Below are 14,286 nucleotides of genomic sequence, written 5' to 3'. Positions count from 1 at the left end.
ATTGACTGGACATCGAATAGAAAGACACCAAACACCAGCCCTTTTTTTGGGTTAAAGAAAAGGACTAGAAAAAAGAAATACACACAAATCAATCTACTTGGTTTTCCAAAGCCTCACAAGGATAATTCCAAAGCCTCACAAGGATAACATTCAGGATGATGTGCAAGTAACTTGATTGGTTCAAATCCAATTCGCAAGATGGAATTCGCAAGATGGCAGTTATTTTTAGCTGGTCATGGCCATAATGTTTTATTTTACTCGGATTCATTGGAACCTTCAAAAAGACTAGCTTTCCCTTTGGCTCTGTCTCTCGTAGGCATCTCTAGTGGGCAGGTGTATGTGTATATGTTTATAGCTGGGCCTTCCCTCCAGTCCTCCCCTTAAAGAGAGGTAAGTCACTTTTATCAGAATATAAACACTTCTCCTTTTACTATCATTAAACGCAATGTGGATTGAAATAGCAAAAGAAACCCGGGGCTGCAGGCCTAAGCAGACTCTACTGGGACCATGTCAGCATAGTTGTCAAAGCGTCGCCTAGGCATCCGGGCGGTATTGGAAGAGCCAATGCAAGCATTGCTATTCTAGTTTCACAAAAGGCGCCAGCCTAGGCATCCTAGCGGTACATATAACTTAAATGTATTTTGTTTTGGGGTCTATTTCTAATGGTTTAATTTTCTAGTGTACAGGGTTTACTTCACTGACGCTACACAGGATCAACACTATAAAAACTCAGTTCTCACTTCTCAACTCTCAGTCTCTCACATCAAAACCCTGGCACCCTTCAATCGAAACTGAAAATGTGGAAACTGAAAGGGTTTGCACTTTACACACTGCATCCCGTCTTCGATCTCCCTTCCTGTGATGGTGAGATGGGTGTCCTCCGGCGATTGCATCTTCAACTTCAATAGTTAAGTATGTGTGCAATTTTTCTTTCACTTGTTCCCCGTGAGCAATGAGGCACTTGCTGCCTTATTTGTTTTCCCCTCTTCTGCAGTCTCTTCCCCACGAGCACTACACGCTTGCAGTCTTTTTTTTTTTTTTTCCTCACGCATCCCAAGTGTTTCTTTCTTTTAGACTTAGAGGCTGGAAATTGGAATCGCCTCCCAGGATGTCCCAAAGGCCAATGGTTTTTATCCTATATAAGCCTCCCTACCATGAGAACCAAGGCTGCAACCAGGTAACTTGGAGGGCCTGGAAGCACTCATTTTGGCATCATGGAGAGGTTAGTATAATAAAGACTTAATATTTTAATAGCCCTTTTTTTTCTTGCATTTATAGTTCTATTTTAGAGGCACGCTTGGTCCAACGGTAAGGTATGAATGTTGTGACCTGGTGGTCAAGAAGTTGAAACAGCCTCTCGACATTCTCGGAGTAAGGCTGCATAGTTCTCCCCCCTGGGGACCTCGCACATGCGGGAGCCTTGTGCACTGGATACGCTCTATTTATAGTTCTGTTTCATAATTGTATCTATGATGCTCTTAGTTTATTGATTTGTTTTTCTGATGAATATGGCGACATGCTTCATTATATCCTCTATTTTGTTCGTTATGTGATGGTTTTCTCAGATTAGGCCATTGCTATTTGCTAGCATAATTATACCATATTGCATTGACATGATTCTTGATGTAGTATATAAGTAGAATTATATAAGCTCTAATATGCAGGTTGGCCAAACCTGCCCCTCGTCCATTCCTCTTTGGGTGAATCTCCCTAACCTACCCCTCCATTTCTGGTGTGTGAAAGGTTTAAGTTTGGTGGGATCTCTCATTGGTAAACCTCTCCACTCCAATAAATGAACTAAGTTGATGGATCAACTTTCCTTCGCAAGGATCTGTGTTGAAATCAAAGCCAATCATGCACTTCCACATTCGGTTACGATCACTGATGGTGAAGGCCACTAGTTCGCCCAAGAAATCCTGTACGACTGGATGCCTCCAATCTGTTCAATCTGCATATGCTTTGGGCATCAAACTAGCCACTGTTCGAAGAACCCGATCGTCACTGTTTCCCTAGGTGATCAAGAACACTCTGAGCTGGGTATTCCTTCAAGAGATGCCTCCGGAGCTGTTCCTTTCCAGGATCATATCTCCAGAAGAAATAAGAAAAAATAAACAACAGAAAAGATTGTCCTGTTCTTCCTCTTGGGCACTGCTGCATCAGTTGCTGCTCCTTCGCATGATTCTTCGCAGCCGGCGATGTCCGTGGCTCCAGCGAATGATGGTCCTCTGCCGCCGGCTTTGCCTATTGGATCTAACAGTTTCTCGATCCTCGCTCTGTCAGAGCCTGAGACAGTGGAGATTTCCTCGCTTAGGGATTTGCCTGCTGAAATCTCTACTAATCCTAACCTCCATGTTTCCATTTTGATGTCTCTTCCCTTAGATTGTCAGGCCGATTTACCTGCTCCCCCTAATCCCTTGGCCCCCTTCCCCAAATCCCCCCTTCCTCCTCTTCTCCCATTACCTTCTGTCACGTCTCCTACGAAAGATTTCCCTGCTAACCTTTCTATCCCCACTTATCCTTCCGATCCTAGCCCGGCCAACCCTGAACCGCTATTTTGGCCTTTGAACCAATATCTCCCGGTTCAATTGCTGAACACCATTTCAAAATTTCCGAAAGACCACCCGCTCTATCATGCGAACCTTTACCCATCCTCTGACCCGACCCACCCATTCCACCAACCATCCTTAACCAATACCCAACGTGACCCATCCAACCTATCCACCACCGATCCACTACCTTCTCATGACCCGACAGCCCTTTCTTCCTCGCCCGACTCATCCCTCTCTAAGTCACACCCAGTTGCTTGTGGCTTTCTCCCTTCAAAGCCCCCGCTGCCTCCACTAAAGTCTACTACCTCCGTCATTCTAGCACCCTCAACCGCCGGCCGACCTCGAGCTCCTGCTGGTTACTCCCCCAATGTTACTACATCAGCCGTCACTGCCCCTGCCATCACTCCTGCCGTCGCGCTAGCCTCCTTCTCTAGTTACAACACTTTGTCTTCTACCACGGATCCTATGCTAGCCTTGGAAGGCCACCTCCCCACCAACAACCTCCGTCTACCATTGGTTGGTCCTCCTGACCATGACTTCTCAGAAGAACCTTTGTTGGCCTTGGAAGGCCGCCACCCCTCCAGCAACCTTCGTATGCCCTTGGATGGTCCTCTTGACCATGACTCCCTCTCAGTTGACCCTGCTCATACCTTTGTATCTAAGTTGGAGCTCCATGCCGCTGCTGACATTCCCTTGGACCACAGATATGATCAAAATGTATGCACTGGAAGCCATTTCGATAATGGCACCCCCTCATTGCAACCTCTTCCCTCTGATAGACTACTGCACCACTTCAATGATCTCCACAATGAAGGAAACTGTAACAGCCCTGGTTCTCCATTGTCGCATGAAACCTGCTCAGCCCCCCTGGCTGATTCTTTTGATGAGATCCCTGCTCAGAACACCGCTGAGCCCCTGTCGGCCCCAACTCCCAATTCCCCTACCTTGGCCTCTATCCTCCTCACCACCTGTAAGAAACTTGCCAAAAAATCTTCTTCCACCACTAAAGCCTCCCCTGTCTTAGGATGCATCCGCCGTCCCACATCCAAAACCCCCTGCTGCTCCTCCAAGCATCCATTGCCCTCCACCCTAGTTCCAAATGATTCTGTGGACAATCTGGAACGTCTGTGGCCTTAACTCCTTGGCTAAACAGGCTGAAATTCGTTCCCGTATTCGCTCCTCCCAGTCCAACCTTTGTTGTCTGTTAGAAACCCGTGTTCTCGAAGCCAATGCCTCTCGTATTGCTTCCTCCATTACCCCCCATTGGTCCTTCGAGTCCAATTATCTCCACAGTCCCAATGGTAGGATTTGGATCCTTTGGGACCCTTCCTCCCTGACCATTTCCTGCCTCCCCTCTTCTTCCCAATTCATGCATATCTCCATTTCTCATCACTCTGGCCCTCTCATTTGCTTCCTTTCTGTTGTGTATGCCCACAATAGAGCTGCTCTTAGGCTTCCCCTTTGGTCTGACCTCCTCGCCTTGGCCACTATCCCCCGGCCTTGGGGGATTGTGGGGACTTCAATCTTATCCGCTTCAGTCATGAAAAGCATGGGGGAAACCCATTGATTCTCAGACTATTGCTTCCTTCAATGATTGCATTGATGATCTCAATCTCACGGACCTCAGATGGTTGGGTGCTAAATTCACCTGGCATAATAGAAGATCCGGTTCCCAGCGCGTCTCTTGTAAGCTTGACAGACCATTGTCAATGAATCCTAGCTGGACTCCCTTCCTTCCTCCTACACCTACTTTAACCTCCCTGGGATTTCTGACCATAGCCCCATTTCCCTCCATGTCCTCCCTTTTCGATCGTTCAAGCATAAACCTTTTAAATTCTTTGACAAGTGGATATCTCACCCGGACTTCCACCATCTCGTCCACTGTGCTTGGAACATCCCCATCCCTCAATCCCTCTCTCCCCTTCTTGCTTTTGCTAAAAAGCTCAAGAATGTTAAATCTACCCTCAAGATCTGGAATGCCTCCACCTTTGGGAACATCTCCTCTAATGTTCCCATCAGTCGAGATAGGCTTCTCTCCATCCAATCAAGGCTCCAGCACGATATTCTCAACCCTACCCTGGCTGAGGAAGAAAAAGCAACTACTTCTAATCTTTCCCTGCTTCTTGAGCAAGAAGAGAGTTTTCTCCGCCAGAAAGCCCGTATCAAATGGCTTGAGCTTAGAGACTCCAATTCGGATTATTTCCATCACTCCCTCAAAGCCAAAAACAATGCTAACTCCATTCCCATGCTCATTTCTTCCTCTGAGAATGATCTCTTCTCCCCCGACCTCATCAAAGCCTAGGCTATCTCCCATTTTCAAAGAATCTTCAATCCCCATTCCACCCCTCCCTCCCCCATTCCTCCCAACCTTCTAAACAAATTCGTCCCTGAGGAGCTCCTCCCCTTCCTTCAATCCATCCCTAATGCTGATGAAATCCTTTCAGCCATCCTCTCCCACAAAGCCAACAAAGCTCAGGGCCCTGACGGCTTCAGCATGGATTTCTTCTCCTCTTACTAGAGCATCATTCGAGATGACCTCATCCAGGAGGTGCGAAGCTTCTTCTTCAACCCTAACCAAATTGATGGGATCAACAATACCTTCCTTTGCCTTATCCCCAAGAAAGGAGCAATCTCCATAAATGACTTCAGGCTCATTTCTCTTTGTAATCTCCTATACAAATTCATAGCCAAAATCCTAGCCAATAGGATCCAGAAAGTCATTGACTCCTTGTCAGTCCCAACCAATCTGCCTTTATTGCGACTAGGAGTATTGCTGAAAATATTATGCTTTGTCATGAGATTGTCCGCGGCTTTAACCGTAAGAATCACTCCCCGGCTGCCCTTCTCAAGATTGATATCCATAAAGCTTTTGACACATTAAGCTGGGATTTCATCTCTAATGTCCTACTCCACATGTCATTCCCTGCCTCCTTTGTCTATTGGATCCGTACCTGCATTTCCTCCCCCTACTTCTCTGTCCTTCTGAATGGCAGCCTGGCTAGTTACTTTCCATCTGGCCGTGGTATTCGGCAGGGATGCCCCCTTTCTCCTCTCCTTTTCTCCCTCTCCCGCTCTATCCAATCCGCCACTGACACCTCATCTCCCCTATCCCTAAGTGCAAATCCCTCCGTCTCTCTCATTTGGCTTTCACCGACGACATTATGATTTTCTCCAAGGCTGACCCCATTTCTATCACCACCATCATGTCTTCCCTCCATTCTTTTGAAGCTCTTTCGGGCCTCAAAATCAACCTCCTTAAGTCCAACATATCTCTCTGGTATTTCCCCTAAAGTCAGGGATATTCTTTCCAGCATTTCGGGCATTCCTTTGGGCTCCCTCCCTGTCAAATACTTGGGTCTCCCCCCCTCATTTCTTCTAGCTTCTGCCCACCACTACACCCCCTTGCTTGACCTTCTCCGGAAGAAGCTGCAACTCTGGAAAGGCAAGCTTCTCTCTTTCGAGGGCCGTCTCATCTTGATCAGATCGGTCCTTCAGTCTTTGTACCTTTATTGGTCTAGGACCTTCATCCTCCCAGCTTCGGTGATCAAATCCTTTGAAGGTCTTCTCTGCTCCTTCCTTTGGAAAGGTACGGATTCTTCCAGATTCCTCAGGCCTCTCAGCTAGAAGAAGGTCTGGGGATAAGAAGAATTAAGGATGCCAATACATTTGGTGTCCTTAAGCTTATCTGAAAAATTGTGCCTAAACACAATAGCATTTGGGTGGACTAGATTCACTCTGGCATTCTCAAACATAATTCTCTTTGGACTGCCCCCCCCTCTTCTGATGCGTCCTGGATTTGGAGGAAAATCCTTGAGTATAGACCCATGGCTCTCACCACCATTTCTCAATCAATTGGTAATGCCAACTCTACCTCCCTCTGGCATGAACCTTGGCACCCTCTAGGTATCCTTTACCATTTAGTTACTCCTAGAGACATGTACTCCTCTGACCTCCTTGCTAATGCCCAGGTCTCCTCTATCCTGTCTCCCAACGGTTGGTCCCCTCCTTCCTCCCCCCCCCTCTTAAGGATACCTGGTCCTCTCTCCCCCCTCTCCCCCTGGCCATCGGGGGAGAAATGACAAATGCATCTGGCTCCCCTCCTCCAATGGTTCCTTCTCTTCTTCCTCTGCTTGGGCCCACATAAGGACACCTGCCCCGACTGTGCCATGGCATAAGTTGGTTTGGTTTAAAGGCCACATTCCCTGCCATAGCTTCACCCTTTGGCGTTGCCTTTCTAAATGTCTTCCCACTCAGTCCTTCCTCACCCACCATCTCATTCTCGTAAGCCCTTCCTACTGTCTTTGCCCTCCTGGAGTGGAAGATATTCCCCATCTTTCTTCTCTTGCAACTTCTCCTCCATCATTTGAAAATTTGTCCTCTCCAAATGCTGGCCCAACCAGACACATCCTCCCCTTTGATAGAGAATGCACTTGGATTGACATGACATTCCCTGACCCTTCTATTTGTGACACCGTGGGTAAATTAGCTTTCTGTGCTACTATCAACCACCTTTGGATGGAGCATAACATTCGTAAATGGACCCCTAAATCTAGATCTCCGGATATGATTTGGAAATCTATCTACTTTGATGTCACCTCCAAAGCCCAGAGCTACCATTCTCTTTACCCTCATCCCATTCCCTTCACCTAAAAAAAATCCCACATCAAAACATCTTGGAGCCTACAGGTTGATCTCATCCATCCTCCCTGATCCTTGATCTTGCTATTGGATGCTTGTCCCCCCCTGTTTGTTTGCTGCAGCTTGACTGCTTTGTTTGTTCTTATTTGCTATATGTTGCTTTGTTCTTGTTTTGCTAGGGTAGGCTTTTCCTTGTCGGCTTAAGCCTGCCCCCCTTGTATATTATTCTTCTCTTAGTAATGAATTATTTTATTCATCCAAAAATAAATATGCAGGTTGGCTATTTGGTGTTTGCTATTCTAGTAGCAGTAAATCTAATGGACACATAAAATAAATAAAAGAATAAAAAACACTAGAACGCCTAAGTCTCCTAGGTGCCACCTAGCTGCCGCCTCATTGCCTAAGCGCTTAGGAAGGCCTTCCAACACCTTGGGTCACCTAGAACTTTGACGACTATGCATGTCAGCAACATCCTGATCCTGATAGTGGTTTTCATCCTGAGAGGTACGATGAACTAAAATACACTGAACACAAAGCTTTGATACAAGGGTTGCTCATCCATGCTTCACAAGCAGCGCCTCATTTGACCGAAGAGGGAACTTAGCCCTGCAAATGGATGCCACCAACAGACGAGGGTTCATTGGGAGACTCCACTTGGATTAAAAAACAAGGCCCTTGTCCTCCCAAAAGAAAATCCTTGGAAGCCAAGAATTTGCAATGCACTTCAGATTCATTAACCAAAGATCAGATGGTGAGAGAATTTTGTATACTATGCCTTAGCCTATAAAATGATGTAAAGTATGGGGGGTATATTTTGTTTTGTATTAGTTGCATCCCTTTGGATTCTCTATAGCATACTAATACTGGTCCCATTTGGGGTGAGATATACAATCTCTTTGACTATATGTCTGATTGATGTAGTTGTTATCTATGAAAGATCTAGTTTGCTTTCAATGAATATTTTATCTTTGACATACATAAGCCTATTCTATGTTTTGGTAGCATAATCTTTCAAAATTCATGGAAGTGCTTAAATATAAAAATCTAATGAAACAAAAAACATGTTAGCGAAATTATAAGCAAACATGTATATGTATGTATGCACGTAATGATACTTGTTTTCTCACCAACAAGAAACAACAAACTCAACTTTATCCCAACTGAGTGGGGTCGGCTACATGGATCCAACAAAACAAAATAGGAAAAGATGAAAGGAAATGAGAGTATGAGGAAAGAGGCCCATCCCAACAAGTCAGGACAATCTCAGTTAAATGGGGTCGGCTACATGGATCCTTGCCCTCCAATAGGCTCTATCCAAGGTCATACCTGGGACAAGACTGAGGCTATGCATGTCATTATTCCTCACCACTTCTCCTATGGTCATTTTAGGCCTACCCCTAGATCTTTTAGCTCCTTCAATCTGAATCTGATCATTCCTCCTTGCTAGGGCGTCCTCAGGCCTCCTTTGGACACGGCCAAACCACTTCAAACGACTTTCGCGGAGCTTGTCATTGATCGGGGCAACTCCCAAATCAGCTCTGATATGTTCATTCCTTACTTGTTTTCTCACCCTTTTCTTCTTTTTTTTTCTTTTTTTTTCTTTTTTTTTTAAGTTTTGTATTCTGAATAAGTCAATTAAAAATATCTTAGTTTGAAAAGAAATTATACTACATGCTAGCTGTCTCTGAAAGGGAGAGAAAACAAAAGCTTGTAACATAAATATTTTGTTATATGTCCTCACCATATCCCATAAAGCTTTTTCTTCTACATAAATTTCTATAAAATCTTTAAAAATTTGGGAAAAAATAAGCTAAACACAACATGAATTTTACTTTGTTTTAATTTATTTTGCAGTACCAGGATTTGAAGATAGTCAAGAGAGATATAAGATGATTAGGGCTTCAGACAAATTACTTATTTGCAGAGAGATCATAACGAACATGTGTTCCAACATAAGTTAATATCCAATAGTTATTAATCTATTGAAACCATCGCAACTGAGTTGCTGTCTCAAAAAAAATTACTTCGTGTATATTGACCCTTATCATATCATTTCAAGAGCTCCATTTACTAATGTCTCCAATTTCATAATATTCCATCATTTCCATGACTCATACCATATTTCCTGCGCATGTCGTTGGACTTCCATGAAATATTTTTTCATTTCTACATGAACAAAAAACTGACCCAAACCAACATTTGACATTGACATCCAACTATTTTTGTGAAAGGAGATTAAATATTCTAATCCATTGATACTTGACATAAGCACAATTCCAGATTTCCATACTCGATGCAGTGTATTGCTACTTTACCAAATCTCAGAAAAACAAAATCACTCAGAAGACACAACACCCGCACATACGATCTGAAAAATGACAAGAAGTGTCACAGGAGAAAAAAGGAAAATAAATCAAAAAGCAAGGAAATAAGTACTTCCTGGAATCCCAACCCTTCTTGTTCCCAGCTTCTGCCAAAGCTTTTCTCCATCTCTGGACCTTGTCTTCTCCATGACGTTGCTCGAGGTCTTGGAAAGCCTTTTCGAAGGGGCCATCCTGCCGGCGGACGTTAGAGGGATCCACCTCGTAGAACACCGGAAGCAACCGGCGCTTGCGTTCCAAGATTTGGGCCAGCCTCGACCCCGTATAGTTTTTCGAAATAACTGCTATGTATGCGGCCGATTCGTTGATGGCCGCAGAGAGGCCCGGGGCTAGATCGTCTCCTTCCTCCAAACCCTCGTCGTCCAGAAACGTATCGACTTTGTTCCGCACAAGCTCTTCGTGTAAACAGCGGGTAAAGTTGTGGCGAGTGTCTTCGCCCCTGAAACTCAGAAACACGTCCCATCTGAACACGAGCGAGGGAAGATCTTTCTGGCGCTCCTCCTCCATTTTCCCTCTCTAATTAAGACTCTTTTGGTGGAGACTCTTTTGGTGGTGCACGGCAGGCACTGTGTATGCTATCTCCTGCAACTGTCACTGAGAACCCACCATTGACGATTTACAGAAGGGAAAAGCAGAACTCGAGCTTCCAAGTTCCAACTACCCAACTTCCTCTGGTTCAGTGAAGCGGGTTGCGAGAAATTAGAGGAGCTTTCATTTTCAAAAAACGTGTGTTCCAAGTTCCAAATACCAACTGCCCGGGAGCTTCTCTCTCATACAATTAATTGGCACTTGGGCAGGTCTTTGGTCTTTTCAATGACTTCGCGTTGCAACAACGCGGCTCCGTCCAGGGTTTTAATTCACGGTATCGTGAACGGGGATCGGCTAGTTTCCAAACCGATATGGTATGGGAAGTTTGATGTATCGGATAGTTTATACTCAGGCTGCATTCGATAACGTATCAGATAAACGTTTCTAAGTTTTTTAATAAAGCATTTGGTGCATTTATGGTGTGTTTTATTTTTATTTTTTTCTGAACAAATAGTAAAAAAAAAAAAATAGTAGAAACGAAAATTGACGGAATGACAAAAAGTAGTTCTATCGTTCCAGTTTCATTTTGGAACAGAAATATTACCAAACGCAGCCTCAAAGATATTATATTATTATTGATGACATACTGTTTTTGTTACCATATCCTCATTGATATAGCTTTAGCTATCGATTCTTTATTGGTACACGATATGGATCTAGATTGGAATGTATTGGTATAGATCAATCAATTTTTTATTTATTTATTTATTTCATGATTTTACCCCTGTTCCAATATTGATACTTGATTAGGATCGGTCAAGTATTGATATGATATGACTGATCAAATACTAATACTTAGACCTCTATTACCGATATAATATCAGTCACATATTGACATCAGTTCTTAGTTCCATCACCAAAATTTTTATACATGAGTATTCTTGTAGGAAAGATATTCTGGTTGGGCTTTAGTACAACAACACAACTTAACATTATCCCAATTGAATGGGGTCGGCTACATGGATCCAAGGGCAAAAAAAAAAAAAAAAAAAATTTCCAGTTACGAATCGGCAACCCAGATCATAGCCCTCCAAGTAGCTTTATTCGATACCATACTTGGGTGAAGACTTAACTTTTGCATATCTCTTCTTACTAACTCATCAATGGTCGTTTTTTGCCTACCCCTAGCCCTTTTAACCCCATCCATCTGCATTTGGTCACTCCTCCGTACTGGGGCATCCAAAGGCCTCATTTGAACATGCCCAAACTATCATAACCAACATTCTCTGAGCTTATCTTGAATTGGAGCAATTCCTAAATCAATTCTAACCTGGTCATTTTTTAGTCTATCTCTCAGGGTTTTACCGCACATCCATCTCAACATCCTCATCTTCGCCACATTCAACTTATCTACGTTACGCCTCTTGATTGCCCAACATTCTGCACCATACTTCATATATAGCTGGTCTTATGGCAGTCCTGTAGAATTTTTCCTTAAATTTTAGAGGAATCCGTCGATCACGTAACACTCTAGACGTCCCTCTCTATTTTATCCATCCTACTTTAATTATATGGGAAACATCATCATCAATCTCACCTTTCTTGTTTAAGGTAGAACTTAAATATCTGAAGCAATCACTTTGCGAAATCTCTCTCCCCTCAATTTTTACTCCCTCGTCATCGGTCCTCAATCGACTAAAGTTACTCATCATATATTCCGTCCTCGTTCTACTTATCTTAAAACCTCTAGATTTCAAAGTATATCTCCATAGTTTCAACTTATCATTAATTTTTGACACAGTTTTACCGTTCAACAATATCATTTGCAAAAAGTATACACAACTGGCCAAGCTTCAGCCTGAAAAGAATATAACATCCTCTTCTTTTTTCTTTTTTTTTTGTTACCAAAAAATGATTGATGGGAAAGATTATTATTATTATTATTAAGGACTGCACTAGAAGTCTAGAACCATACAACGGATCCACAAGGAGTCGAAACAAAAAATTAAAAAAGGCACAAAAGAGCCTCATAACGAAGTTAAAGAGGGCGACAACCTCCTTGGAACGCAGGAAAAATACTGATAGTTTTGTGACCAGATACCATCTCTAATTAAGTTCCTAAAGCACTCCAAGGTTGGGGTGTCAAAACATAGCTCAAATCCAATCAGATTAAAAACTCATATGGAATCAAACCGATCTTTTAGTGGATCAATTTTGGATTGGGGTATGATGGAACCTGAAGAAAATTGGATCATACTGAACCCATTGAAAACCGATAAAAACCTATTATAAATTATTTTATTTAATAATATTCATATTTATTGATCGTTTTTGTAATATTCATACTCATTGAAAGATGAAAGACAAGAAATTTCACCCAATTCTGGAGAATGGTAGGCCAACATTTATAAGAGATCATGTTCAGTCATAAAATATATAAACTTATCTTCATAAAGTTTGACAAAAATGTCAAACAATTTCTCTACTCCAAGTTAGTCTCTCTATTGTATAAGTTTCCATTGGAAATTGATTTTAGTTGTCAAAGGGGAACAATGACTATCGATTAGCCCAATACAAATGATTTATTTGTATAATGATGTATTGTGGTCATGATTTACTTCAAATTTTTATATATAATATTACTAAACAGTAAATACCAATATTTCAATTGAAGGAACGATTTAGACTAGTCATCATTTTTCCCGGTGGTTGAACTTGATAGTATGCGAGTTATCAAAGGACTTACTATGATGATATGATCTTAATGATGTCTACTGGACTAGTTTGATAGGGGTTTGGGTTATTTTGTACATTTAACTTCTCTATAAATACTCTAGTACAATATCTCACTTAAATTATGATTGCTTGCTAACTTCAAATCTTATCAAGTTTGTACTAATATTTATAAATTACCCATCTTTATCAAAGAAAATTATTGAATTTTTCCTCACCCCAAGTTATGAATGTAACATTTCATTGTGGTTCAAGCCCGGAAACAAACTGATATTAAACTTGATACTAAAAATCCAAATAAATTGAAATTATACTAGACCAAAAACTAAAGTTCCTTGACAATTTGGTTTTTGACTCATTCATTGCCAGACCGAAATTGAATTGAACCGACCATTTGACACCCCTACTCCTAAGGGAGAAGTGCCAACCACGAGGGCAAGATTGGAAAAATCATGTGCATTACTCACATGTGAAGAATTGGTATCAAATTGGCCGTATCAGTATTGATTGACACCGTTTTTGATATTAGTCGATATCAGATCAATGTAAAGGTATGAACAAAGAGCAAAATAGTGAAAAAGAAATTAGTATCCATATCTTTGAGGGGACAAACGTTCGATAATAGCCAATACAACCAATATGTATCAATATCAGTATCGATATCGATCGTACAAATACAAGTTAGCTGATACTAATAGCCAAAACCGTTGTAGGTATACCCTCTTGTGTAATGAGAGAAAGTCTAGACTTCCGGTGTATGTCATATCTGATACTCATTATCCCATCAAGAATGGTTGAATTTTTTACTTCGAATTATGGGGCAGGAAATCTTTATTCCATACATAGCCATAGGTTAGATGCAACTAAATTTTGGTGGATAAGTAGGACCTAAAGTCAACTAATTTATTTGCTAGTTTCAACATAAATAGATTTTTTTTTTTCAAGTAAAACATAAGTAGAGTTTGCCACATGATAAAATAGACTTTATAAAATATAGACATTATACATTCAAATACATTAAAAATACGAAGATGCATGGATAGAGAAATTTTAGCTTGAAATTTCATAAACATCCACTAGTTGAAATTACCACATCACTTTTCTATGCGGCATAATTAGTGTGTGGATTATATAATTGATTGCAAAGAAACAAAAAGTGCTCTAAGGGAAAATAATAATAATAATAATAATAATAATAATAATAATAATAATAATAATAATTCAATATAGCAAGAATAGAAGAAGGATTTTTTATTTGATTCTTAGTTTACTTCAGTTGTGGTCTGAACCATTCGGTAAATGGACCATCCAAAAAAGATTGGTAAAAATTGATAATTTTTTTATGGGAAAATGAACTATATCTACGTCGTAACCTGAGGACGAAGAACAAGAGGGTAGAAATTTCTCTTTGAATGAGGCAGCAGAGGGAGACGACAAAATGCCGTTGCCGGTGCAAC

The 14,286-nt window shown here is 41.8% G+C and overlaps 1 protein-coding gene across 1 annotated transcript; it reads right to left on the bottom strand.

Moving 5' to 3' along the window:
- Positions 1-9,622: 9,622 nt before the first annotated feature.
- On the bottom strand, positions 9,623-10,356 carry LOC122079411 (TMV resistance protein N-like; the record flags this gene model as incomplete). The annotated part of the gene is given in 1 exon segment (XM_042645849.1): positions 9,623-10,356. A coding segment is annotated over 1 exon segment (453 nt), but the record flags the coding sequence as incomplete, so codon positions are not given.
- Between the last annotated feature and the right edge of the window lie 3,930 nt (positions 10,357-14,286).

Source organism: Macadamia integrifolia, chromosome 5 (assembly GCF_013358625.1).
Source record: "Macadamia integrifolia cultivar HAES 741 chromosome 5, SCU_Mint_v3, whole genome shotgun sequence".
Taxonomy (NCBI): domain Eukaryota; kingdom Viridiplantae; phylum Streptophyta; class Magnoliopsida; order Proteales; family Proteaceae; genus Macadamia; species Macadamia integrifolia.
This window is presented reverse-complemented; position numbering and strand designations above follow the sequence as displayed.